Below are 26,594 nucleotides of genomic sequence, written 5' to 3' on the forward strand. Positions count from 1 at the left end.
AACTTCCGTAAGCGCGTACCGCGACGGACTTTACCGATTCCCTGTTCCGAATTTAATCGAACAAAGTGGAGCGGCTCTCCTGATGTCATTTACTGATGACATCAGTGGAACATATTCCAAGACTATATAAACCCCGAAATTTGGTCATTTTATTTTATCAATCGTCTCCACCAAAGTTCTAGTACAGAACGCTGCAACTCTCTACTGATAAATAAATAGCTCCACTGAGCTCCACTCACTATATTTATGTCAAAAAGAAGGAAAACCGGAGAGGTACCCTATTTCTATACATTTATAATGGTCATCTGGAGAGCTTCCCTATAACAGCCTATATATTTGTAACCTGACTACCTCGGCTTCCAAAGTTACTGAAGATGTTATTCTACATTGAATCTTCTTGCTGTATTTATTTATATTAAAAATCCTGACATGAAAATAAATATGTAGACTGGATTACAGCCTTGTCTCCTTGCTAGATGTTAAGCCTGGATTGTGATCATTCTGCGTTCGAACCCTAAACCCTCAACTACTGTTCCCGGACCTTGGCAGGTGTGCCGGCAGAACACTTCAGAGTAATTGCCCTTCAATTGTTCAAAAATCTACATATTTGTACATAGCAAACTTACCGTTTAGTAGAATTTCATTAAATTACTTTCATTTTTTCCATGAACATTTATCATAAACATATGAAGTTGTGTCCCCACACCTGGTCACCCCCTTGCCTTGGTCACCCCCGCCCCCCCCCCCCCCCCCAAAAAAAAAAAAAAAAAAAAAAAAAAAAAAATTTCATTCCTCATTTTAGATTTTCTTAAACCTTCCATAAGTGTTTATCAACATGCAAGTTTTACCATTATTCCGCCGCCTCGCTCCTCCACCCAGTCATACCCACCACCGATCACGCATCCCCCACCAATTTTTTTTTTTCATTTCTTATTTTCCTTCATGCTTATAATCAACATGTCAGTTTTGTACCCTCACCCGTTCACCCCCGCCCCTCCCCACTTTTTTTAAAAACATGTTTAGACCTTCAATATGTGAAATTGTAATCACACCCAACTCGCCCCAACCCTGTTCAAGATATCTTACTCGATTGTGTTCTCTTAGGGACATATGTTCTTTGAAATTCAAATGTACATGTTAAACGGCAACACTTGGTGCCATACAACTCAAAGACAATATTTCGTTCCAGTTACACTTCAAGCTCATTTTTCAAATAATATAATTTAATTCTAAAAGCTAGGCTTATTACAGTAAACATATTCCATTCAAAATAATTTCTTTAGTCGGGATCAACATAATATAAATTTATTATGTACACTTTACATATATTTTTTTTTTTGTCTGTTAAATTGATTTTGACTTATGAAGTTATTTGCTTCTTAGTAACATCTTTAACTTTTTTCCGGATATATTTTTTTGCCATTCCTCACCACAAACCCTTTCGGCGGTGGATACCAATTCATCTATTTTGCCTATTGTATCTGAAGTTACGTCGGTAACCATGAAATGTGAATGAGCTCACTCGGGATTCCTGAAAATGCATAGGGCTGAACTGATACAAGAGGTTGAGAACATGTCTGGACGTTATAAAGTAAAACTATCGTTTCAAGGTAAATCTTTTATTTCATCCACAAAAGTGATGTTAGCGTCTAATTTATTGAATAACAAGAATAATATCAGTATAATTATTATGCTTGTTAGTTATATGCGCATTAAAATACCTTAAACTATAACATTGACCCTGTCCACGTAAAATTCAGAAGAATTTTGCAATTTACTTGCTTCTTCACAATTTGCGAGGTCCGTTCAGTCTTACTAGTAATGCATATCTTGCCATTGTAGTTTAGCTTTGTTCATATTATTTATCACAATGGAATAAATAGTTTCCTATCAATAATTCCATGTAATAGTAGATAATGAAGACTCAAACAGAGAACTGGTGGTTGATAATAATTGATAGAACATTTTTTCTTCATTCAAAAGTCGTCAACGGTTAGTCACATAGGCTACTACCCAAAAGAATGTTGGTCATATTTGATTTTGGACGATAGAACAAATAACAGATAATATTCCATGTCTAGAAGTTACCAGTGTTTCATTTGCACAATGTAAAGCAAACCTCTTCGATTTAAAGTCACAACCGATTTTAATATATCTTCCTCCATTCTGTAATTAAAGAAACAACGTGTTAAATGTGGGTTTAAGTTTAAATATGATGAAACACGGTTCAATGCTACATTTGTCATAGACGGTGTTTAAACTAGTCGATGTGTACATTAACTTTTGAAATTATGCACCTGTTATAGTTTGAAAAAGAATGATAAAGTACGGGATATTTATGTATTTAGGTTATACAGCGTGTAAGTGATTCACTTTTGTAACACTGGAACATAAGATGTATTGTGAGGGAGTTTTGGTGCCCTATCTACTGATTTTAGTGTCAAAACTTAATCTTATTTTAGCAGTAAGTCTCAGTTCTAAAAATATGAACCAACCATACTATCTAGCAGTATAAAAGAAGCCCATTATTTGGACAAACCATCACATCAGCTCCAAGGCCAATAGAAGTTACCTTAGCGCTGTAATTAATGGCTTCACCATTTCTTAATTTGCAGTTGATAACGTGGTCTTAACAGGGTCGAGAACCGGAATTGCCAGAACGATGAAGAAGTTCGTAGAAGTTTTCGAGACTTTAAAATACGAGAGATATTTTATCTACCAAGAAGCATTGAGAGAGGATCTCTTGGGTAGGATGGCCCAAAAGACTATAGATGATATTGAAAAAGAAACAAGGTTTGCTATCAGTGACAAACTGCATTTGAAACTCTCCGCAAACTAATGAATTTAACTTAATTTCAAATATATTATTTACTACTAATTCGATATTAAGCAATACTTAAAACCTATTCATTTTTTGCGTTTTGATTTAATTTCTCTATATTCGCGGAAGTCACTCTTTCGCGAATATTTGTATACGCGAATAAATATTTCCTTACAACATACTCAACATTTTCGCGTACGGTTTCACTTTGTCCCTAAAGGAAATACGAATTTGCGCACTTTTACTTTATGAAGCGTGCGGCTATTATCGTCAAATCTGCATATCGGTAAGCCATCTTCAAATAACTACGAATAATGATAATAATTTAATTTGATATACAGGCACATCTTTAAAAATCAATGATAAGCAAGTTGTTCCATGTCAGTTTGTAACTACCTTTCAAACAAACAACTTACATCACCTTAGATACATATCACTGAAATACTTAATGCTATTTTTCCCTATCAACAATGAGAATGACGGTGAATTTCTTTCAATAATCTGTCAATAGATACCATAATGCACATTCTACATTCTTCTGATTTAACGCTTTAACTGGTGTCTTTTACCAAACCAGTTATTGAACACTCAACCGGCTATTGCAGTGAAGATTACTAATCGGACATGCGTCATCGGAGATATTATTGCGCGCGCTTTCCCTTCATGTAAGAAGACGCTCAAGATATGAATTCGCGAAATTTATTCCTTAAACTTTTACTAAAACGTGAAAATTGATATCGCAAATCAGCCAAAGATCGGGAAAACGCGAACATTATTTGGCGCGAAAAAATATGGTTTACTGTAGTACCTTTTAGTAGTTATGCAAACGTGGAACCAAAATCGACTATAATGTTTTTAAAGTGACAAGGTTATATTAACATAAATCATAATTCAGTTACAAGTTGACAATTCATATAATATTTGACAATAAGTATATAATAATTATCATTTTGCGGCATTAAGTAATTGGCATTTAGCAGCGGGCAAATAGCATGGCCTTTTCTTCGATAGAAGTGATGGATTTCTTACACACTAATTTTCTTTTTATTAAAAGATGCATTATATTACTACCCGAAGAAAATGTGACAGGCATGCAAAGTACGACTGTTGAAGATGGATGGTCTTGTTGATAGCGACATTGGCTTCTTGAAACCGGTATTAGGACAAGGTACGCTAAACCAGAGATGTCATAAAACATATTTGTTTTGAAGTTTATTTTTGAAATGCTTACAATGGTATTTACAACTGGTACAAGTATTCGTTTAAGAACAACCTTCAAAAACAATAGTTTGTAAAAGCAGAAATTAGAATAGTATTCTAAACGGAACTGCCTCTTTACATTTGGCCAAATCTTTCATATGACACAAAATACTTTGATGAAATAAAAACTCAAATCCTTTTCATGATATACGAATCGTTTTGTTCATTTTAAATCCTTGACTCATTTTAAAAAACGTCACAAAAATATATAAATATTTAGAATTAACAAACGAGAGATTTCGTTATAGGACATGGAAATAATAACAACTTTCTTAAGGAGTCCTTTAAAGTACACCCGACATTTATTTTATATATTATACTTCTTGTTTCGTAAATGAAATATGTAATATCTAAAATATCAGCGCAGTTATTTTTACGAAATATTATTGCGTTTTACAAAATAATTTGTTCTTTTATTTTAGATGTTGTATTTTTATTTCGTAAATACGGACTAATACTTCGTAAAAAACGAAACACATTTCGTTATAACGCAATAACATTGTGAAATATTCTTTATAACGAAAGTATATTTTGCAATTACGAAGTAATACACGCATGTAATATCTAAAACGAAAGTTTCGGGTGTCTTTTTAGTGACTCCATATTATCCTGCCTTACCTTAACAAAATATTGAAATCGGATGTAACTTCAGATCCACTTTATTCAGTATCTACCTCTATCCCGATAAATTATTTTGTGTACTGTATTGAAAATGAATAGAGGCCGTGATATAAATAAAATAATATCATTGCGTTACATAATCGTATTTTATAAGATTCATATTTTCTAATGTTTGAAAAGATATTGCATGTCCTCCTAACTCTAAAATTTTAAGAAAAAAATATGTTTATAATATTTCAAAGTCAGGATGATTGTTATTGAAAGGTACTTGAGTGAAGCGTCTTCGATAATACTAATGTACATGTATAATTATGAGTTTTCCTACTTGACCAACCAATAATTTCAAAGGGGAAACGAAGAAGAAACGTCTCTTTGGCAAGAAAATCGCCGATGACGAAGAAAAGAAAAAAAGAATTAGGGAGTATTCCATAGAGCTTGACATTTATTCTGACAGAAAAGCCAATATTGACAGATGCAAAAAGGAACTTGATGCTAATCTCGGAAAGATATACATAAGATAGAAGAAAATTGAGGAATTCAAAGAAATTGTAAAACATCTTACATACGAAGAGGTAACGAAATTACAATTCATGGCATGGTGAAAATCTGAATTGGTGACAATAATACCCTTCAAAAAAATCTTGGGGAATATATAATAGCTTGATCCGTCTTCTTTCCAATCTTCTTTGTCCTGAGCATAACTTTTAAATTGTCGCAGGTAATTAACTGATGTTTTGGTATGAATGACTAGGTTGAGGAGTATATCATCAAAACACAGAAATATTTGACAAACGAACATCATTTTACCAACAATCTACCTGACTATTTCATATTCTGCCGTACTGTCCTATCCTGTACAATGGATACTTCAGATATTCTGAACGGATGTCCCCCTTTAAAAATGAATGCCATTTGTAGAGAAATAAAAGTAAACAATTGCTAAAGACTACGTTTCACCTAGTTATGTGAAATTTCATTACTGGGGCATTAGGAGAAAAAAACTATTCGTTTCCTGTATCCCGATCTACCCTAAATTTTTGGCCCGACCCTAAAGGTTTTTTTATAATCTTGGAGTTTTTTCTTTCAACTTTTTTTAACAAAAAATTGCAAAATTGCACTTTTTATGCTTAAAACATGGTCAGTTACATTTTAAAAAATCAACTTACTGATGCTCTAAAGGCATAATCACCTTATTTGTATTCTTTTTTGACACAAAAATAATTCCGAAAAGTCACACTTAATAAAAAATCAAAAAAAAAAAAAAAAAAATTACCGACCTACCTACTCTAATTGTTTTAGCTTGTTACCGGCAACAAACATTTTTTTTCAAAAGAAGATGATATGTAAACAGTTTATTTTAAAAATGGTCAGATTTTAAAGGCATTGGCCTCCAGTTTGTTCGAAAACAAACAAAAAAGAAATTAATGCTGTATTTCTTAAGAATGCTTTAAAACTTAACTACTGACAGACTATATGCTACGGAAACACATGAGAATTGATTTTACACCTTTTTGCGATGAAAATCGAAAGCGTTTGTAACGCATTAATTTTCTCGATTATAAATCTAGAACACTAAATCCTCTATAGCGGTATTGGTAATGACACCGGTTCGATTCCCGGCGCGGTCATCTTTTTTTCTTGATTTGGCATTTTTTATATAGTTTAGAAACAAAAACTCATACTGTTATGTTCATAATATGACAAAACTTCAATTTGAAACAAAGATAATTGTTTAGGCAAATCAGAAGGTCTTTAAATGAATTGAACTGTCCGAAAGTGTGAAACTTTATGCAGTACTTTTCCGGAATGCAATGTATATATAAGTATACTGACAAGACTTAGTGTTGTGTAGAATAATATACACGTTTTGTATGCTGTTCAATTGCATGTTAAACAGCCCTTTCTTTCTATGATCTGGTGATGTTTGATTTTTTTATCTCAAAATGTAAGGCTACGCGTTAGTCATTAATTGAACACAAAGTGACTGGAGCTTAACATTTTTCCATCTAAATTTAATACAATTATACATGTACATTGTTTTTGTTTTCGACTTACTTTCAAAATTGACACTTACTTCCGACGCCTGAGATTTCTCTAAATGTTTTATGCAAAGTTCAAAATGCTGAAAAGTAGCTGTCTATAATGTGATTAGTCACAACATCTGTTTGTAGCATATAAAGAAACCAAATGTTATTAGTCACAGTATCTGTTTGCAGCATATAACGAAACCAAACAAAATAATGGAAGAATGGATTTGAATATGTTCATGGTAGGTAATAAAGATGAAACCCCACCCGTTGTTAAACCAGTTTCTTATGTTTTAAATATTTGAACAAATTTGTTGTCCTATACAAATCATTAATTAACTTGAATCTAAAACAAAACATTTCTATTTATTTTTTACAATGCGTATCCCACATATTTATAATAACAAATAAAGTAACATCTACCAAAATATTATTTCAGATTTTGCGTTAGTCCTTTTGTGTTTGAAACATTCATAGTTTCAACTGAATTCAGTATTCTTCAGAAATTTCATTAATATCATATTAACTATGAAATCGATTCCCTACCCGTGCGTGATTTTCTCTTCATTTCAGTTTTTGAATGATAGTTTAGAAACAAAATCTCATATTCTTTTGTTCATAAGTGAGTCCAGTCCTTTTTAGTCCGTCTGATTAGTTAAAATAAAAATAGATTGTTGGGAATAAAAATAGCAATATTGGAAATCCGACTTTTGAATGGGCTGTCATCAAATCTTCCTTTTTAGGAAGATCGAGAACTTTATTTAGATTATCACATGACCTATTAGAATATTAAACGTAGTTATACAAGTCTTTGGAACGTCCTGCTCGGATAATATTTTTGCAGTTGATTTTGAATCAAATTTATACGGGGAACCTCTCCTATACTGTGAAGGATTTGAATAAACTTCATAGAAGATCAATTCATAACTTTAACATGTCCAAAACATTGTGGAATATTATTTCACTTGTATTGTTACATTTACTGGGACTTTATCAAGATCCTGTATAAAATCCGAAGTTTAACTAAAATAAAGTACAATCGAAATAATTTTCAAGAAACTCATGTTTGTTGTTTGTAGCATCATTTGGAGCATGTGCAGTGAAAAATCTGATTGATTCTTCAATTGTGTATATTATTTCTAAAGTCACTATAGTCATTGTAAAATACTTGTATACAAGGGGAAACTGGCAGGTACTCTAAATGCAGCTCTCTGATTGTCAGCTAGAACCCCTAATGTACTGTGATGTCATGATAAAGTTATGAATAGCAATCCTAGTTTCAATAGCCTACGGGTTTAACGGTTGAACTATTTTTTCCTGATTTATGGGCCGTTGATTTTAGAGTGTAAACACCTTGCTAACGATTCTCAGCAAGCGCATATCTCAGTTATTACTTATCACAATTAAATGAACTTTATACTTTTTTCATGATAACACAATGACATAGGTTCCATAACTCTGGCTTTCAACTTGATGAAATTACGGGATTTTTTGTTGTTGTTGTTGTTGTTTTTGTCATCGTAACAGAACGACGTAGGGCTTTCATACTAATGAAAATGATATTATGCCCCTTAGCCATATCACGATTGTCATTAGTTACTACAATTGTGCACTCTTAAATTCCAACTGAAGACTTCAACCCTAGTGCGATTTTGTAGAAAGTATTCCCCTTTTTGCACAAATTTTTTCTCCATTATTGAACTTATTACCCAGGGTTTTCAAAATTGAAAACCACGGCCAATTTGTTCGAATCTTTAACCAGCTGTTAAACTAATCGCCAGTTAAATTTTGATTTAAAATACTATTCTTGGTGGGAAACACTAGTATGATTTTTTTTATTTTATTGTAAAGATTTTTCGTGTTCATTTTTCTTAACTCGTACTTTTGTTTTTCTAAGTCTTCTAAAATGTCCAAAAATGACCAAACGTTAATCAACCGTTAGCACAATCGTCTGTTAAAGTTTCAAGCAACTGGGCCCAGGTTATTAGTTTGGTTTGGTGGCGCCTACCTATAGGTTGCTTATAGTAAGGTCATGGACAGGATTGTCTGTTGGTTTACGTTATATACCTTCTGCTCTATAAAATTAAACGAAAAATATCGTCTTAAGAAGAGATGCTGATTTAAGACGCAGTGTCTTCTACGAAAGCGTCATGTCGCCCGGGGATCGAACTTACAACCACACAATCTGCGCTCTCCCTATTAAGCTCATTGGTAGGAAGGGTTTGCTATTGTTCTGTTGGTTTGTGTCCTTTCATTCTAGAGGATATTCCTTTAGTGGTATATAGACTTTAGCCGTTTTGTGGTGGCCATTAGAAGTGTCTCCATCTTAGGCTGAATCTGAAACTTTGGGAACATGAGTCTTAAAACTGTGCTCCGCATAAACCGGTGCTAGAGGGATGTGAAAGATGTTACACATTCCATTTACACTAATAGATAGACTGAATCAAAAAGAGTCCGGTATTGTTCTGCATGATTGCTCTCATTGCTTTCGCAGGATTTTTGTTTAGATTTTGTTATTTATTTTCCATTATATTATCAGTTAATAAGCCCTTTTGTTCTCATTTCTCCATACATTTGTTAGTATCACAAATAACATAAATTGAATAAAACTTAGTGTTATAAGAAACTTTAACTGGAACTAGTCGGCAATGATAATTTAATTATCTCCCGTTCATTTTTTGTTTTGTTTAACATTACACCGACACAAGTCATAATTATGGCGACTTTCCAGCTTTTGATGGCAGAGGAAGACTCCAGATGTCGCTCAGAGCATTAGTTTAGGCACAGCCGAGAATCTGGTTAGACCAACCGACCCTCCGCAAGAGTGCTGAGTGGTTTCCTCTGATGAATGAATTCTACAACCCAAACAAGTTTTCGAACTCGTGGCGATCAAGGGCAGGTTATTGTAAGCGACCTTAACCACTCGGTAGTGGAGGCCTCGTCATTTAATTCCATATTGCCATTATTTGTTTACTTCTTACATCCAAGAGTACACATCCAATTTACTGATAGCTCGTGTTAACTTTTTTTATTTACAAAATACACATGTACCTTGCCTGTCTGTAAGTGAATGTATTTGTAAATAATCACTTAGCCATCTTTCTGTTTCAATGCTAATCTATAGTTGAAACTGATTTCAGGAGAAAGAACTAGACGTTTTTGCGCTAGTAAATATCAATATAGATCAACTGTCTGGTGTAATAACAATAGAAGGAACAATAAAGCAAGTATTTGACGTTACACATGCGTTACAAATGAAACTCTTGAAAATAGAGCGTAAAAGACATGATAACAATGCTGCAGAAGAGCTGTTTAAACTTGTACAGTGGCAATACGAGGAGGTTACAATGACTGAATTTAAATTAATACCATATGACAAAAGATTGAATCAGGAAATTGAACATGCATATAAAGATAACAAGTCTGTATTCGAATTCGAACAAGACGATGATACGTTTGTGATTGACTTCAAACAGCTTATAGAATATCGGAAGTCTGATTACCAAGACAGACTAAGAGTACTAAGAAAGGATATTCTGAAATGTACGGGTTTGTTTGCATTATCTTGCTCATATTGATTATGCATGTGTTTTTAAGCTAATTATGCATTTAGTCTTGCTTATAATATCATAATAGCTGTTTTAGGTCAATAGTTTTGATTCGATCCCTATCATTTGCATTAACCCTTTCCCTGCTAATTTTCTATTATGAACTTGTCCATCTTTCGATTTGAACAGTACCATTGACTGTTAAAAGGGTTGTTTACAAGAAATACTAACTAAATGACGAACAGTGCAGATCACGATCAGACTGCACGGATGTGCAGGCTGATCATGAGCTTCACTGGTCGCAAAGGCAGAATCAGTCGTGTCCAGCTTGATAAGGGTTAAGACTATTTATGAAATATTTATATACGATGCGAAAATCTAAAAACAAGATTAAACATTAATAAAATCAGAAATGATTTCAGAAACGCTTCAGCTATTAACATAATAACTAAAAGTATCCCAAACAAATAATGATGATGATGTGAAGTTTTCTGAATAGTTTTCCTTACCTTCCTAGCGGGAAAGGAGGAAGTTATCTGGGTAGTAGAATGTATCACATTATCTTCTCCCTCGGGAATGCCTAGTTCTATGGGTGCATTAACACATCACATGACGTTATATAATCTGTATGCGCTATTCATAATTTACACTACCTTTGGAAATGTTTCAGTGATGTTATCGGTAGCTAAGAAAAATTATTTAACATGTATGCGTAATGCTTCCAATAGTCGGTACAACTCGGATAACAATTTCCTTATCGCTCTGTTTTTCGGCGAACGCCGTCTAAGAACGAATTCGTTACCAATGCCACGTGACTTCAGTTTGCAAATCAAACTACTTGATAACGCATTATAAATAATTTATCAAAATGGAAGATTTATGCAACACTCTGCCTGATTGGACGAGAGTGTCAATTTCTTTCACTCTGTTGATTGTGCTACGCTGAGTGAAATGTAAACAAAGCGTTTATCCTAAACGACGCTGTTCACAGTTTTAAAGCTAACTTTGGCTCAGTATATTTAGCAAGAATATTGATATATTTCAAAATGATAAGAAAGTTTAATAAATATGATAAAAACCTGTTCAAATACCAACATATATCAAATTAAAGAAAGAGCTGAATACGGTCTGCTTATCACATGAATAAGGGTGTGATAAGAGTCTTTCATGTAGAGAAGTGCTTTTTAAAAGATTTTCCTTGGTACAATTGTCGTCTGTATATGAAAAAGTTTCTTGCCTTTGTGACTTATTCAGATTGCATATTTAAATGAGTACTTGTTTGCTTTGATATATTTGTTATAAATTATTTAACTGATTTATTATATATGAATATTTTTCTTTAGTATGGTATGCAAATATTGAATTCAGTTGAAATCTGTTTTATTATGTATATGCTATATAATGACTGAATCTCATTACACTGAAATGAAGGTACGCTGCATACAGTTTATCTATGTGATATGACTACGGTCAAACTTTGCTTATGAAACAGAAATAATGAAATAATTACAATTGTATGTTTTGCTTGACCTTCACTTTTTTATAGGTGTGACGTCATTGTCCAAAGATCATGAATAGCGAATATGCATTTGTTAAAGCGGGATCAGTTGGCCTATTTTAGAAATAAATAAAAATAATAAATAAAAAAATGCTTTAATTGATTTTTTCTCATGTATTCTAATCAAACTTGATTTGTAGCATCTCTATTAGGCCCGCAGCCAACTTTGTTCAACTGGGACATTTGACCCCTTTTAGGGGCTGCTAGAGCTAAAACTAGAAATGCCTTTATACAGCGTCTCATGAACAGCTTGGTGGATCTTTGTCATACTTGGTCTGGAGCATCATTATAAGGTCCTCATCCAAATTTATTTATATAGGAACTTGGGCCCTATTAGTGACCACTATAGCTAAAAATAGATATGCCTTTCTTCGCATTAACCACTAAAATGTAACGGATTTTTATCAAACTCGATATGTAACAATACCGTAAGGTCTCCTACTATTTTGTTACAAATGGGGATAGGGACCAATTTAGCTAAAAATATAAACACGTTTAATGACCTCTTCTCATGAACCGCTTCATGAATCTTCATCAAACTACTGCTGTAATTATTCGTCTAAGGATAAACGAAACAAAATTGCAACCCTACGAAACCTTTGCGAAAAATTAAAAGAGAACCATTTAAATTGTTAAAGTGCGGTGTTTAGTTTTGCAATTTGAAAAATGTTAGATGAAAGATGAATGTTAGATGAAAAATTCATAAATTTCTTTCCTTATTACAATTCGCCGACCATCATTTTTAAAGATATTTCTTGTTCATTCTCCATTGCCAGTCGGGTATGGAATAAAATGCAGAATTGCATAGGCAAGCATGAAAGATCGTCAGAGCTACTCTGTACCTATTATACGAGTAAATACAAAAATACTTTTAATAGTTATCAAAATATATACTCTTATACAAGAATATTTACTCTTGTTTGTTCATAACAAGTGTTATGTCAAATTTCAGCTGCCGTATCAGCTCTTCCTGAGGAATGGAAAGCCATGAAAGACAATGAAGATATAAGAATTGTACCAATTCCGAATACAGACCAGACCTATCAAGATATTTCAAACAGGTTCCTTACAGATGTTAAGACTGGACTATACGCATACAGACTTAATTTCAATCCAGACAACTTGCGAGTGAACAAGGTAAATTTTAGCATACTAGTGTAGCAGTTAAACCATCCTCAACGAGAGTTCATATTACTGAAATTCTATCATATTGCGTAAATATCATATACAATATTATATATATTAAACGCATGTGCAAAATGAATGATTCTACATTGTAAAGGGGCAAAATGTATAAAGAGAAGTAGCAAAATTTGAACATAAAATAATACAAGCTAACTTACTTCCTAAGAAGTGTCTTAAGTAAACCACAACGGCTTTTTCATATCATATATTCTGAAACCAGCGATTCAGTTTTACCTTTATTTCTTGTTATTTTTCAACAATAGATTCTTCTTTAACAAACAGAATACAGTTTCGAGGATACTATATGTTTATGAGGATTGTGACTCGTTTCATAACCGCAAACGAAAAGATTTGATCAAACCGCGTCTACTAATATTTTGCTATCTTCAAATGACCGTATATACATATTAATTAAAGGCGTTGTTTAATCTGTTTGAAATACACTATTTCTGTTTGTCTTTTACAGATTGAAAGAATACAAAACAAGACACTATACCAGCAAAACCAAGCAAAGAAAAAACAAATGACTGAGCAGAAACCTAACCTGCCACCAAATATGCCCACTGAGAGAGAGTTATGGCACGGGACCAAGTATGATGCAGTTACAAGTATACAGATGCACGGCTTCAACAGGAGCTATATTGGAAATGCAAATGGTAAGCCTGTTTAAACACTACACTATTGCACTACCGGATACAACGTGTATCAGGCTATATTGAAATCCGCCTGTCAGTCAGTAGGTCATTTCCAGAGGCATGTCTCTGAAAGCATTTTAAATAAATATTAAAACATGTTTACGATCATAATAAGACGAGGCTCATGTATGATCCAAATCACTAGGTTCAGAGTCAAGGTCATTAAGACAAACATTAAATAACCTGATTTCATGTCCGTTCCATGTCTTCTCCACCGCTGGAATAATTTTTATATAACTGGCAATAGTTGTTTACCTCACCAAGACGACTTGCAGATAGCACAACTCCTGTCACAAGGACCAAGATCAGTATCATACGGGAGGACAGAGTTAAATTAGCTGTACTTAGAGAATTCAGTTGAGTTTGAAATAACTGTTTTAAATGTTGAAGATGATGATATAGCAAGACTCGCGCATGACCGGGATCAGTAGGTCCAAAGTTCAGGTAACATTTATAGGAAAAAGATCCAACAGCTTAACTTTGTGGTTGCTCCTTATCTTATAAACCGCTTTAAACTAGCTTCATTTGTTTTATCTCAACAAGACGATGTGAATATCGCACGACAACGGTCTTTAGGTATAAGTTAAATGTCACACTTGAAGTTCAAAGGTGGTCAGATAGCTCTATTTTATACCTTGTAATCGGTTTTGAATACCTTTCTTTTGTTTTTGGTTGGATAAACGTCGCACCGACGGAAGTAAAGGTTATATGGCGACTTTTCAGCTTTGATGGTGGAGGAAGACCCCAGGTAACCCTCCGTGCATTATTTCATCACGAGCGGGCACCTGTGTAAAACCACAGAACTTCCAATAGCCAGGTAGATGGCTTCCTCACTTTAAGAATTTAACGCTCCAAGTGAGGCCCGAACCCACATGAATGAGGGACAAGTGATTCAGCTATCTAAGCCACCGGTCATAGAGGCCCCTGGTTTTGAAAACTACACATAAATTCAATATAATAATACGGCGAGAATCGCGCATAACCCAGGTCTCTAGGTCCGAGCTGATGTGAAAGAACTTTATTTTGTGTCCGCTGTATACCTTTTATAAATCGTTAGATTTTTTTAAACCAGGCATCAGTTGTTGACCTCATCAAGACAAGAAAGAGTTTGTATAATCCAGGTCACAAGGTCCGATGTCAATGTCACACTTAGAGGTCAAAGGTCATGATCACTATATTTTACTTTCCCTGTATCATTAGCTTCTGTTAATGTTTGTGTCATATGTGATGACATGGGTAAAAGACATGCATCATTTGTCATAGTTTTTATCTTCACAAAGTTGACTCCACTTTGTCATAGTTCTTATCGTCACGAAGATGATTTCACAAAATAAAATTTCATGTAACGTCATATATTTATGTCATATAAATATACTCCGTTTTTTATAACTTTGTCTTATTTTTTGTGCCCCCCATGAGTGGTCTTGTCCGTGCATCCGTGCGTCCGTCCGTGCATCCGTCCGTCCGTCCGTCCGAAGATCCTGACGCGCCTAGCTCGAAAAGTATTTGATATAAATTGATGAAACCTTGCATGAGTCTTTATCATGATATGAACTTACGCACCTCTTATTTTTTGTCTGGCTCCACCCCCTATTTTCAGAGTTATGGCCCCTGAAATAGTAAAAAATGCACATTTTCACCTTGTGACACGCCTAGCTCAAAAAGTATTTGATATAGATTCATGAAACCTTGCATGAGTCTTAATCATGATATGAACTTGCGCACCTCCTATTTTTCCTTTTGGTCCGCCCCCTATTTTTAGAGTTATGGCCCCTGAAATAGTCAAAAATGCACATTTTCACCTTGTGACGCCTAGCTCAAAAAGTATTTGATATAGATTCATGAAACCTTGCATGAGTCTTAATCATGATATGAACTTGCGCACTTCCTATTTTTTATTTGGGTCCGCCCCCTATTTTTAGAGTTATGGCCCCTGAAATAGTCAAAAATGCACATTTTCACCTTGTGACGCACCTAGCTCAAAAAGTATTTAATATAAATGGTTGAAAACTTGCATAAGTCTTTATCATGATATAAGCTTGCACACCTCTAATTTTTGGCTGGCTCCACCCCCTATTTTTAAAGTTATGGCCCCTGAAATAGTAAAAATTGCACTTTTTCACTTAATTATGTGCATAGCCCAAAAAGTATTAGATGTAAATTCAGGAAACCTTGCTGGAGTCTTTAACGTGATGTGACCTTGCACACTTGGCATTCTTCTTGAGAATCTTAGCTCTTATAACAGAGTTATGGTCCTTGACATAGCCAAAATAGTGGATTTTTTGTTTGTGATGCTCATAGCTCAAAAAGTATAGGGCCTAGAATAATGAATCCTTTTCATAAAATGTTTGTTGAGGCTATACCCCATTAAGACTGCAAACATTTGAATTATTGCCCCTTATTTGTGACGAATGTACCAGTGGGGGGCACACCCTGTGTCCTACAGACACATTCTAGTTGTTTTAATGCCTAGGTGACCCATGGTACGGAGAAGGGGTATATTTTGCTAGTAATGCGTCATATTCCGCACGAGGTTGGCTGTCTGGTGCTAGCTCCGGTAGCAAAGGATACATGTTTCTTGCCAAAACTTTATCTGGTTCGTATTCTGTAACTCCAATATTTTACTTTGCAACAATTCTGAATTATGAACCCTTGACACAGTTAAAAAGAACTCCTTTTAAACAGATCTTGTAATGTCTCTTTGCAAGACCTGTAATTTCATATATACATTTTGGAAAACCAGCTAAGACGTTGGTTTTAGCGAAGTTAAAGTTTGTACCACTAATGGAGAGAAACATAAGAAATGCAAAACATAGAAAACTCTTACGGTAATATTCATTTTAAGTTTGCTAAACAAGCTATATCTGACAGCAACTTTCTCACACTGGATAACCGGCTATCTTTACGCCCGCTGGAAATGTAACCCAACTGGAAATGTAACCCAGCTGTAAATCGGTAGGTAAAGTTTTTCGTTTATTTTTTATTGAAACGAAGTTTATTCTTGCAAATCAACTTGACAGTTTTGTCAAGGACTGAACATAGCTTACATTTACAATTTCTGGGCCAAAAACGATCGTTATGTTTTTAGATATTCGCTAACAATTTCTTCAGTTTGAAAAATCGAGCAAAAATCCAAAGTTTTGCGCAAATTGTTTTGTTTATGAACAATCTGTGAAAACTTATCATCTGGTTTAACAGATGTGTCCTTTCGGAACACCTGTGTGAAGTTTCCGGGTTCTACGTTATTCCTGAAAGAATAGACATGGTTGAAAAAAAAACTGTGGAAAACGGCCGCTGTATTTGCAATTGGCAGTCGTTGAAGTCAGCTGTCGGTTATCGAGAATACAGCTGTATAAAAGTAAAAAACTGTCTTGTAGACATGTTATATGCCCCGTAGTGTCTCTTCTTCATGTATATTTTGTATCTGTTTAATCTACCTGTGTTTTTGCGATTTCTTTCGTCTTTCATTTGTGTAAAATGTGTATACTTGCAGTCAGTTAATATAATATAATATAATACTTATGTATGGTCGGTCCTTATTGCCATGTCGAGTAATTCTGGTTGATTTCATTACCATTGTCCTTTTGGTTTAGGGTCTAAAAGGTGCTTAATTCCTTTCGTCCGTCCGTCCGTCCGCAATGTCTTGTCCGGGCTGTGATTCTACATGCATGAACTGATTTTTAAGCATTGAATTTTAACCTTCAACCATGTGTTACCAATGATACAAGTATATGTGAGGCCCTATCACGAATGACCCACCTCCAATGTCAGTATCACAAAGAATCTTTAACACAGAGCTATATTTAAGTATTTTGTGTCGGACTGGCAATTTCTAAATACATAGACCAATTTTCAAACATATTCATGTTTTCCATAAAGCAATATTTCTTGTCTGGTGTATGACTTTATTATTCCTCGAGATATTTTGAAATATGTTACACAAATGTTAACTACAGCCAAATGATCTTAGACATGCAAGAGACATTACCCTTGCTTGAACATTAAGGTCGCACTTTCGGGTCCGGTCTCTAAAGCATTTATTTTTTATATAAAAAGACATTATGTATGTGAAACAATGCACAATACCTAGCGATGTACAAAATAACACTGTAAGATCTTGTTGACAGAAAGAGCAAATGCGTGAACTGCACAAAATGGGAGTAACTCTTGTGACATAAAGTCTGGGATCCGGGATCATAAACAAGCAAAGGAGAGTTCCGATCTTCCTTTTTTTATGTTGATTAAAGCTACATGTGGCTGGCATGTTAAGAAATAATTGATTTGATAAATGAACACTATTCTTCATGTGAGATTTTGCAAAGTTCTGCTTATTTAGATTTGAAACATTCATTTACAACCGTTTAATAACTTGCAGTTATAGACCATGAATAAACTTCTATTTGTTGAAAAGGTATTTATGAATAAAACAAAACAGCAGATTAACATAAGGAGCAATTAAATAATTATGTAAGAGCAAATAAGATGTTACACGTATCTTGCACTGCACTAAGAACACTTTTCAAGACAAGAACGGGCATTTGAGATTCATTAAAGATACTGAATTCTTCAAACGAAATTCAAAGGACTGACGACCAGAAGCAATCATTTGCATTTGCAAAACCCGAGGTGAAATTACTTTCTGTAGTAGCCCGGAGGCACCTTTAGTGGTTTTCCTCCACCATCAAAAGCTGGCAAAGTAGCAAAATGTATTGTATTGTTTCGGTGTAACTGCAAAAAACTATATGGTTGGCTTTCGCATGGCTGAAAAATGGCAAGAACGCGTGTACTAGGTTAAAATTCAGCCCGGTGTGAAGGAACATAGTCATAAAGCCTCTTGAAATGAAAGTGCCGTTTTATAAAATAATTACGTTTCCGTTCAATCACTGCCAGTAATACTTTTTACATACAAAAGTATTGAAAATCATCGGAGTTAATGGATAGCCTATAAGTGTTAATATCCGAGTTCAGCGACAGTACTAGCGGCCGACCATGCCTATTTAACGGCTTATATATTTTTTCAGGAATAACGTAGAACCCGGAAACTTCACACAGGTATTCCGTAAGGATACATCCGTTAGACCAGATTAGAAAAGTTTTCACAGGTTGTTCATAAACAAAACAATTTGCGCAAAACTGTGGATTTTTGCTCGATTTTTCAATCTGAAGAAATTGTTAGCAAATATCTAAAAACATAACCATCGTTTTTGGCCCAGAAATTGTAAATGTAAGCCATGTTCATTCCTTGATAAAACTGTCAAGTTGATTTGCAAGAATTGGCTTCGTTTTATTAGAATTAAATGAAAAACTTTACCTACCGATTTACAGCTGGGTTACATTTTCAGCTGGGTTACATTTCCAGCGGGCGTCAGGATAGCCGGTTATCCAGTGTGTTTCTTTTAGTGACGTTTTCTGGTTCGCTAATTGATGATGTCTTTTATTTCTGTATATATATACTGTAAAACCGTTATACATTCAGTTTCTACATTTGTCGATATTGTTCCCATTGAGATCACTGTAATAAAACGACATTTTAATGTAAACATTTATTTTTATTTTAACAGGTCAAATTTGTCAAGGCAAGAAAGGCATGAGGTATCTACCGGCAGTTGACGCCAAAGATCCCACTATCTTGTATGACTGCGCTGTTGATAATCTACAAAACCCGATGGAGTTTGTCATATTTAATGACACACAGGCATACCCTGCGTACATCGTAACATTTACCACATGAACAGATAACATGTTTTACATGGTACAACATTTACTAATATTACTAATATTAAATAATACAAGGATAACATTTACTACATATGACTTGTGATACAGTTATACATTCTTGTCAGCACTACGTTTTCGCTATGTTTATGTCTTGCACATTATCGTATAAAACAGGATTAACAGATAGGCTTTTAGATGACTAGTTAACGGATACTCTCTTATATGATGTATCCGAGGGATCAAGTTTTATCAAGTAATAGGTTTGTTTGAAACTCTAATTTCTGATCATTTACACATGTAAATATTCATTGAGATCTTAATACACATATTTTCACAGTACGTATTTTACTGTCATGGTTGCCTTACCAAGATAGTGTATAAAGTTGATTAATATACTTCACTTTACATGAATTAGAAGAATTAGAAATGAAAAATTGCAAAATTATTACGTCTCGCAACCAGCTTATATTAGAAGAAAACGAATTCCACGATACCGAAGCTATATGCAGCATTTTATCTTGACTTTTGGTCCACAAATACACCAATATCTACCAAGCACACAAGTAAAAGTGGAAAGTATATTGAGAACAAATGAAATACTTGGTTTCTGTAATACTAAATTAAAGATGAATAGAACAAATAATAAATGAGAACAATAAAGCATACATTTTTATCTCGTCTCCCACACCACTGTATTGCGGGAGACATATTGATTTACTCCTGTCTGTCTGTCTGTGCGTGTGTGAGTGTGTCACAAATCTTGTCCGCATTCTAAGTTAAACATTTCTCATCCGATCTTCACCAAAGTTGAATAAAATGTATTTGTCAATAAGTCATCGGTCAAGTTCTTGCCAATAAGTCATCGGCCAAGTTCGATTACTGAAAATCGTTCAGGTTTTGGGGACATAAAGGACCCATATATTACTGTTGTGAATAGTAGTATATGGATCCTTTATGTCCCTAAGATTCAATCATATCAGATGATTAGGCATTTGAGGTCTTGGTGCATGGTTGACACATATACTACTATTCAGATGACTAGGCAGTTGTGGGAGACATGCGCTTTTCTCAAAATTAGCTCAAGTCTCAAAATATTCTTTGAATACGATTGGCCACCTTTAATTTTAAAAACATCAGAACTTATATGAGCCTGTGAAAGTCCAAATCAATTTTAGTATTATCAATACTATTTTTGATATTTTGATATGTTAACTTGACTGCAAGTGTGAATTTTTATTTTAACATTTTGACGTTTATATACTAATAATACGTGTTGATAGGGTATTTTTCGGGGAGGGGACATTTAGATTTGCCATTGTTTCTGAAATATTTGTCAAATTTAAATGTATGATGAACCAAAAATAAGCAGTTCTTTGTGTCTGCATTTAGATTTTTATCAAGAACCATCAAAATAAACCGTTTTAATATTTTTAAAAACTCATTTATGCATGCTATTACGTACTCATATACGTTATTTTATCAATATATTCCTTTATTTTGTTTTCAATGAAAAATCATAAAAAATCAGTGATAATATTTGTTTATTATTCTATATCTATTTTATTTTTCCAATGGTGAAAGTCAATTTACAACACGTGACCGTACAATATATTACAGTATTGGACGCGCGGACGTACAAAAATGAAACCCTGTATTTTTCCGTATTTGGACGGTTCAACAATCCTATTTTAAACATACGATAAAGCCCGAAAAGCGTGAAAATGTTCTAAATGTAAATCGGGTGAAGTAGGCGCTCTAAGAACAGAGTTTGATCATGTAGCTGGGAAAATACAGAAAAGGCAAAAATAGAATATTCATTGAATCATTTTTAATTTAAACTAAGATAAAAAAGATTTAGAATAAAAAGGTCATTTCATATTATAACCTAATATTATTATGCGACTTATTTCGTACGCATTCATCTCCATTGTGCTTTGTTGACTATATCGTTAACCTTTCAAGATAAGATGCACTTCAAAATATTTAGATATTTCTACGGACAAATTTGGATTTTGTTGTCCTCGAAGGACTTCTTTGATTAGAACATTCATTTTAGCTCGACTATTCGAAGTATTAGGTAAAGCTATTGGACTCACTCTGCGTCGATGTCCACGTCGGCTGCCCGATTTGGTTAAGTTTTTGCATGTAATCTAATATCTCAGTATCCACTAAGTGCTGTGTGTGTGGATTGAAACTTCGCACACGTATTTACTGTGATAAACTGATCTACATTTCACAGCTTCCATAACACTATACATGTTAACTTTTTTAAAAAATTAAGCTCCTTTATCTTTTGGTTAAGCTTTTGTATGTAGGCTGTTAATGGGAATGGATCAAGACTTCACACGCTAATTCACTTTGATGATATGACATGTAGTGCACATGTTCCTTAACTGTACTTTGCAGTTTTTCAAAATATGCATCTTTTTGACTAAAAAGTTTTTGTTTTAGTTTTTGTGTGTAAGCTTATCTTATTACCATTCAATGATGATGTATTGAAACTTCACACACTGTGATGATCCGCCTTGCATTGCGTAACATGGGTCTATCTTTAAAAACATTTATGCCCCCATTTTGGACTTAACTTTTTGTATGTTAGCTAAGCCTGGTAGCTCGGTACCAACTAATGGGAATGGATTGAAACACCATACACCTGTCCATTGTAATGAAGTGACATGCACTGTATATAGTCCACAACATTGCTTGGCATTTTTACTTTTTCCCCATTTTTCGACTTTTATATTCATTCCTTAACAAGATTGTTGAGAAGTCGAGCGTTGCTGTCCTTCGACAGCTCTTATTTATTATTACGTTTCAACTTTGCAGGCGAATTAGACAAATGCACGATCACAATTTTCATGCAGGTGCCTCTACTGTGGCCGGCTGCCGTCGTAAGAGTACAACTGCTTGGCATGAATAAAATGATGAATGTTCACCAAACTTGGTCAGACACATTCTTGCCTGGATATTCTCTAGAGTGTTCAGATAACTTCGCCTGTCTGTCTGCATTTGATATCGTCGGAGCTTTAAATGGATTACAAAAAAAACTAATATGGCACGTTCTCATTAACCGACGGCCGGATGTTCACCACATTTGGAATGAGCATCCATGTATGGACCATTGTCGAGTTTATTTCAGTTGGATCCATTTGACTCTATTAAGGGCTGCCAGAGCGAAGCCAAGAACAATTTTCAGTGATTTCTTAAGAGCCTCTATATGGATGTTTGCCAGACTTGATCAGAAGCATCCGTTTGAATCTGATTTTCTTTTCGAATTACTCTGCTTGACAGAATTCGGGGTCTACCGTAGTTAGAAGCAGAAAGAAAAAAACTTTTATCCCAGGATAATAGATTTCAAACGAACCGCTTTATGCATGTACACTGAACGTTCTAGAATGCCATGTCATCATCGGGTGATGTTGTAGCCTCATTTACGCTTCTTCGAAATACATGTATCTATTATTCTAATACTTTTTTCAATATAGTTTGACCTACAAGTAAAGATCGGTGACTCTAAAACACAACATTAGCATACAGTGTGAATGTACTTTCTTGTTATGACTAATATAGGATAACGTTACCAGCTGACGAATTAAGAATTATGAGTAAAAGCAAAAACATTATTGCTATAGTGTTGTTACCTTTATATATTTTATTTCAACAAAAATAACTTGTAAATAAATTTGTGTGCATCCCTATTTCCATGTGGAGTGTTGTATTGAAGTTTACACCACGTATCTCTATTTTAATGTTATAATGAAAGGGCTTTAAACTGAATTTACACGTTATTCTTCTTTTCATGCTGTATGAAAGGGCTTTAAGATGAATGATCGCGTTTTTTTTTTCAAGTTGACTGTTGTATCAAAGGACTTTTAAATTAATTTAAACGTATAACTATGTTGTATGAAAGGACTTTAAAATGAATTTACACATAATTCTATTTTCATGTTAACTGCTGTTTGAAAGTGCTTTAAAATCAATTTACACGTTATTCTATTTTCATGTTGTATTAAAATACTTTAAAATGAATTGACACATAATTCTATTTTCATGTTAACTGCTGTTTGAAAGTGCTTTAAAATCAGTTTACACGTTATTGTATGAAAGGGCTTTAAAATGAATTTACACATAATTCTATTTTTATGTTAACTGCTGTATGAAAGGACTTTTAAATCAATTTACACGTTATTCTATTTTCATGCTGTATATACAAGGACTTTAAAATAAGTATACACGTAGTTCTATTTTCATGTTGACACTTGAAAACTTTATATGTACCCCTATATTCATGTGTACGTTGTATGAGTGTTGTATGGAAGGATGAGTTCTTTGAATATGATTCTTACTGTTAGGATTTTGTCGTATTAAGTTTTTGAAATACCTAACTGAATGTAGAACTAGTACGCATTACTAATTTGCCAAATGTCATAACGCAATGTAATATCGAGCAACAGTTGTTTTATGGCCCCATTCGAAGAAGAAGGGGTATGTTGTTTTGAGGATGTTGGTCTGTCAGTCAGTCGGAATGCAGACCAATACATTTCCGGATAATAACTCAAAAACGCTTGGGCCTAGGATCATGAAGATTGATAGGAGATTGGTCATAACCAACAGATGACCCCTATTGATTTTCAGATCAGTAGGTCAAAGGTCACGGTCAAAGTGACATAGAACAGTAAAATGGTTTCCGGATAGTAACTCAAGAACGCTTGAGCCTAGGGTCATGAAAATTGACAGGAAGGTTGGTCATGACCAGCAGATGACCCTTATTGATTTTGAGATCAATAGGTCAAAGGTCAAGGTCACAGTGACACGGAACAGTTAAGCGGTTTCCGGATAATAACCCACGAATGATTTGGGCTAGTATCATGAAAGTTGACAGAGAGATTGGTTTTGTCCTGCAGATGACCCCTACTGATTTTAAGGTTAGTAGGTCGGAGGTCAAGGTCACAGCGACCCAGAACAGTTAAACAGTTTCTGGATGATAACTCAAAAACGCTTGGGCCTAGGATCATGAATTTAATAGGGATGTTGATCATGACCAGCAAATGACCCCTCTTTATTTTAAGGTCAATAGGTCAAGGTCACATTTACCCAGAGCAGTAGAACTTTTGGATACAACGACCATATAATTTTTGTTCTTTGTGCAAATACTGAATGCATCAAGCGGGATGGGTGGGCATTTCGTGTTCTACGAGCTCTTGTTGAAATTTTGTTGTGATGTCGTCCAAACTGTAATACTAGATTACATAAACTCGTTTCTCGGCCTTTGTGTATTCTGTCATATTACTAGAACTTATCCTTTCGGTTTCCTCTCATTATCATCTCTTGCTGATCATGCTTGATTTACGTTATACTCGGAACCTTTTGTGGTGAACTCGTCGTAGAACATGTAACTAATATCTAATCGTAGAACATCTAATTAACATTTAATTGTAAAATATCTAAATTATATTTCGACAAAATTAGAAGCTCACTAAGTCACTTCCCGTTTATAAACTTTAATATCGCAAGAGGTTGTTCGCATATGATAATTTTGACGGTAGACTGTGATGATTCATATTTGTATAGTACAACTTTATTGATATAGTTAAGTATAAAATGATTCAACTATCAAAATGATCTTGTCTTTACTTTAAGTTTTGAATGTTTTCTTCTGAGTTATATAGTCGATTGTTCTGAATCTAGATGAGAAATTACCTGTGGTTGTACAGAAATGGATATGCTCTCGGTGATGTTGCTCGATTTTGAAAAATTGAAAGTGACTTCAGCTTGAATAAAAAATTTGATAACGAAAGAAACCATTTGGTTACCAATCAGAGAATAACATTAATTTCCAGAAATAAAGTATGGGAGTACCGATTTGGTTGTGTTGTGTTATATATTCAGATTACATAACAGTGTAATTGTTTGATTGTAAAGCAACAACTATATATTTGTTTATTAATCATACTAGTACTTTCTGGAAAATTAGAAATCGGTAAAGATAAAAAGCAAAGGTAGAATCTTTCATTTTTTACACTTCAACCAGTCTTCCTGAAAGATACATGATATTTTTATATAAAGGATGCGGTCTCAAATGTTACAATAAGATGAGTATTTGACCATACAACACATTCCAAGAGATAAGCATTGTTACTTATGATATTTACTTCGTACATTATAAACTGTTCTAACAAATAGTGTGAAATACTTTCGTATCACTGCTCGATATTCTGTATTCTATCATGATTTTATTTTCTGACTGAATAAATTCACAATCTGTTTTTCGCTTTGTTTAAGTAAATCCAATAGTTGTGTATGCAGCAATGTGTCCCTCAGCAATCGTTCCTGTCCATAAGTTCATTTATATCTTGTTCTGGTCCATAAAGTTTACCCAATACTGCTATGAAGTATGGTGGCATATTTTATTTACGTAGCCAGTTTTTTTTCTAACAAGAGCTGTCACAGGAGACAGAGGGTTTGACTATTTCAATGCAGGATAGTGACACAGCACATTTGAGGAAGCTGGGGCTGCCACTGGAGTGTTTAATTTGAATAAAAATCATGTATTTAGTGATATCAGAGATAAAGATACAGTTTATCAAATATTAGCTAAGTATAAAAGGGCCAAAATTCATGAAAACTTTCTGCAAGCGCAATGCACTATGTATCATATTATATGGCTGATACTATAGTAATTTGGAACAACTATATTAAGTTTGAATCAAATTCTTGTTGTAATAACTTGTGGTCACTTGCAAATTTGTTCACAAATAAAAAAATATAGGCTGGAAAAAAAGAATTTGAGACTTATCTTGACCATTACAAGCGTGTCATGATGACATGATGACCCTATTTTGCTCACCTGTTAAACTTAGCCTTGGAATCATCAAGATAAACATTCTTACAAAGTTTCATGAAGATATGGTCATAAATGTGGTCTCTACAGTGTTAACAAGCTTTTCCTTTGAGTGATGACCTACTTTTTGACCCCACGTGATCCAGTTTCGAACTTTGCATGGGAATCCTTAAGATAAACATTCTTCCCAGTTACATGAAGATTGGGTCATAAATATGGACCAAAGAGTGTTAACAAACTTTTCCTTTGATTTGAGCAAGTGTTTTTGACACCACATGACCAAGTTTCGAACTTTACCTAGGAATCATCAAGATAAACAT

The 26,594-nt window shown here is 34.1% G+C and overlaps 1 protein-coding gene across 3 annotated transcripts; it reads left to right on the forward strand.

Annotated features, from left to right (window-relative positions):
* Window positions 1-25,699, forward strand: LOC123547476 (protein mono-ADP-ribosyltransferase PARP15-like). 3 transcript variants are annotated; one of them, XM_053551715.1, is made up of 10 exons: window positions 1-1,610; window positions 2,616-2,793; window positions 3,876-3,989; window positions 5,051-5,274; window positions 9,870-10,272; window positions 12,788-12,972; window positions 13,487-13,676; window positions 16,189-16,311; window positions 19,277-19,467; window positions 22,260-25,699. In XM_053551715.1, exons 5-9 carry the CDS (start codon window positions 9,984-9,986, stop codon window positions 19,444-19,446), a joined length of 957 nt encoding a protein of 318 aa, XP_053407690.1. In that variant the 5' UTR covers window positions 1-1,610; window positions 2,616-2,793; window positions 3,876-3,989; window positions 5,051-5,274; window positions 9,870-9,983; the 3' UTR covers window positions 19,447-19,467; window positions 22,260-25,699. The 3 variants fall into 3 exon arrangements, with proteins under 3 accessions (XP_053407690.1, XP_045190547.2, XP_053407691.1); XM_045334612.2 differs by having other exon boundaries at window positions 2,616-2,747; XM_053551716.1 differs by lacking the exon at window positions 16,189-16,311 and having other exon boundaries at window positions 2,616-2,747.
* The last annotated feature ends 895 nt before the right edge of the window (window positions 25,700-26,594 follow it).

Source organism: Mercenaria mercenaria, chromosome 9 (genome assembly GCF_021730395.1).
Source record: "Mercenaria mercenaria strain notata chromosome 9, MADL_Memer_1, whole genome shotgun sequence".
Lineage (NCBI taxonomy): Eukaryota > Metazoa > Mollusca > Bivalvia > Venerida > Veneridae > Mercenaria > Mercenaria mercenaria.

Coding starts and splice junctions, on each gene's coding strand:
- LOC123547476 (XM_053551715.1), top strand. CDS start 9,984: ATGAAACTCTTGAAAATAGAGCGTAAAAGACATGATAACAATGCTGCA. Junction 12,973..13,486: donor ACAACTTGCGAGTGAACAAG/GTAAATTTTAGC, acceptor TGTCTTTTACAG/ATTGAAAGAATACAAAACAA. Junction 13,677..16,188: donor CTATATTGGAAATGCAAATG/GTAAGCCTGTTT, acceptor TTTAATGCCTAG/GTGACCCATGGTACGGAGAA.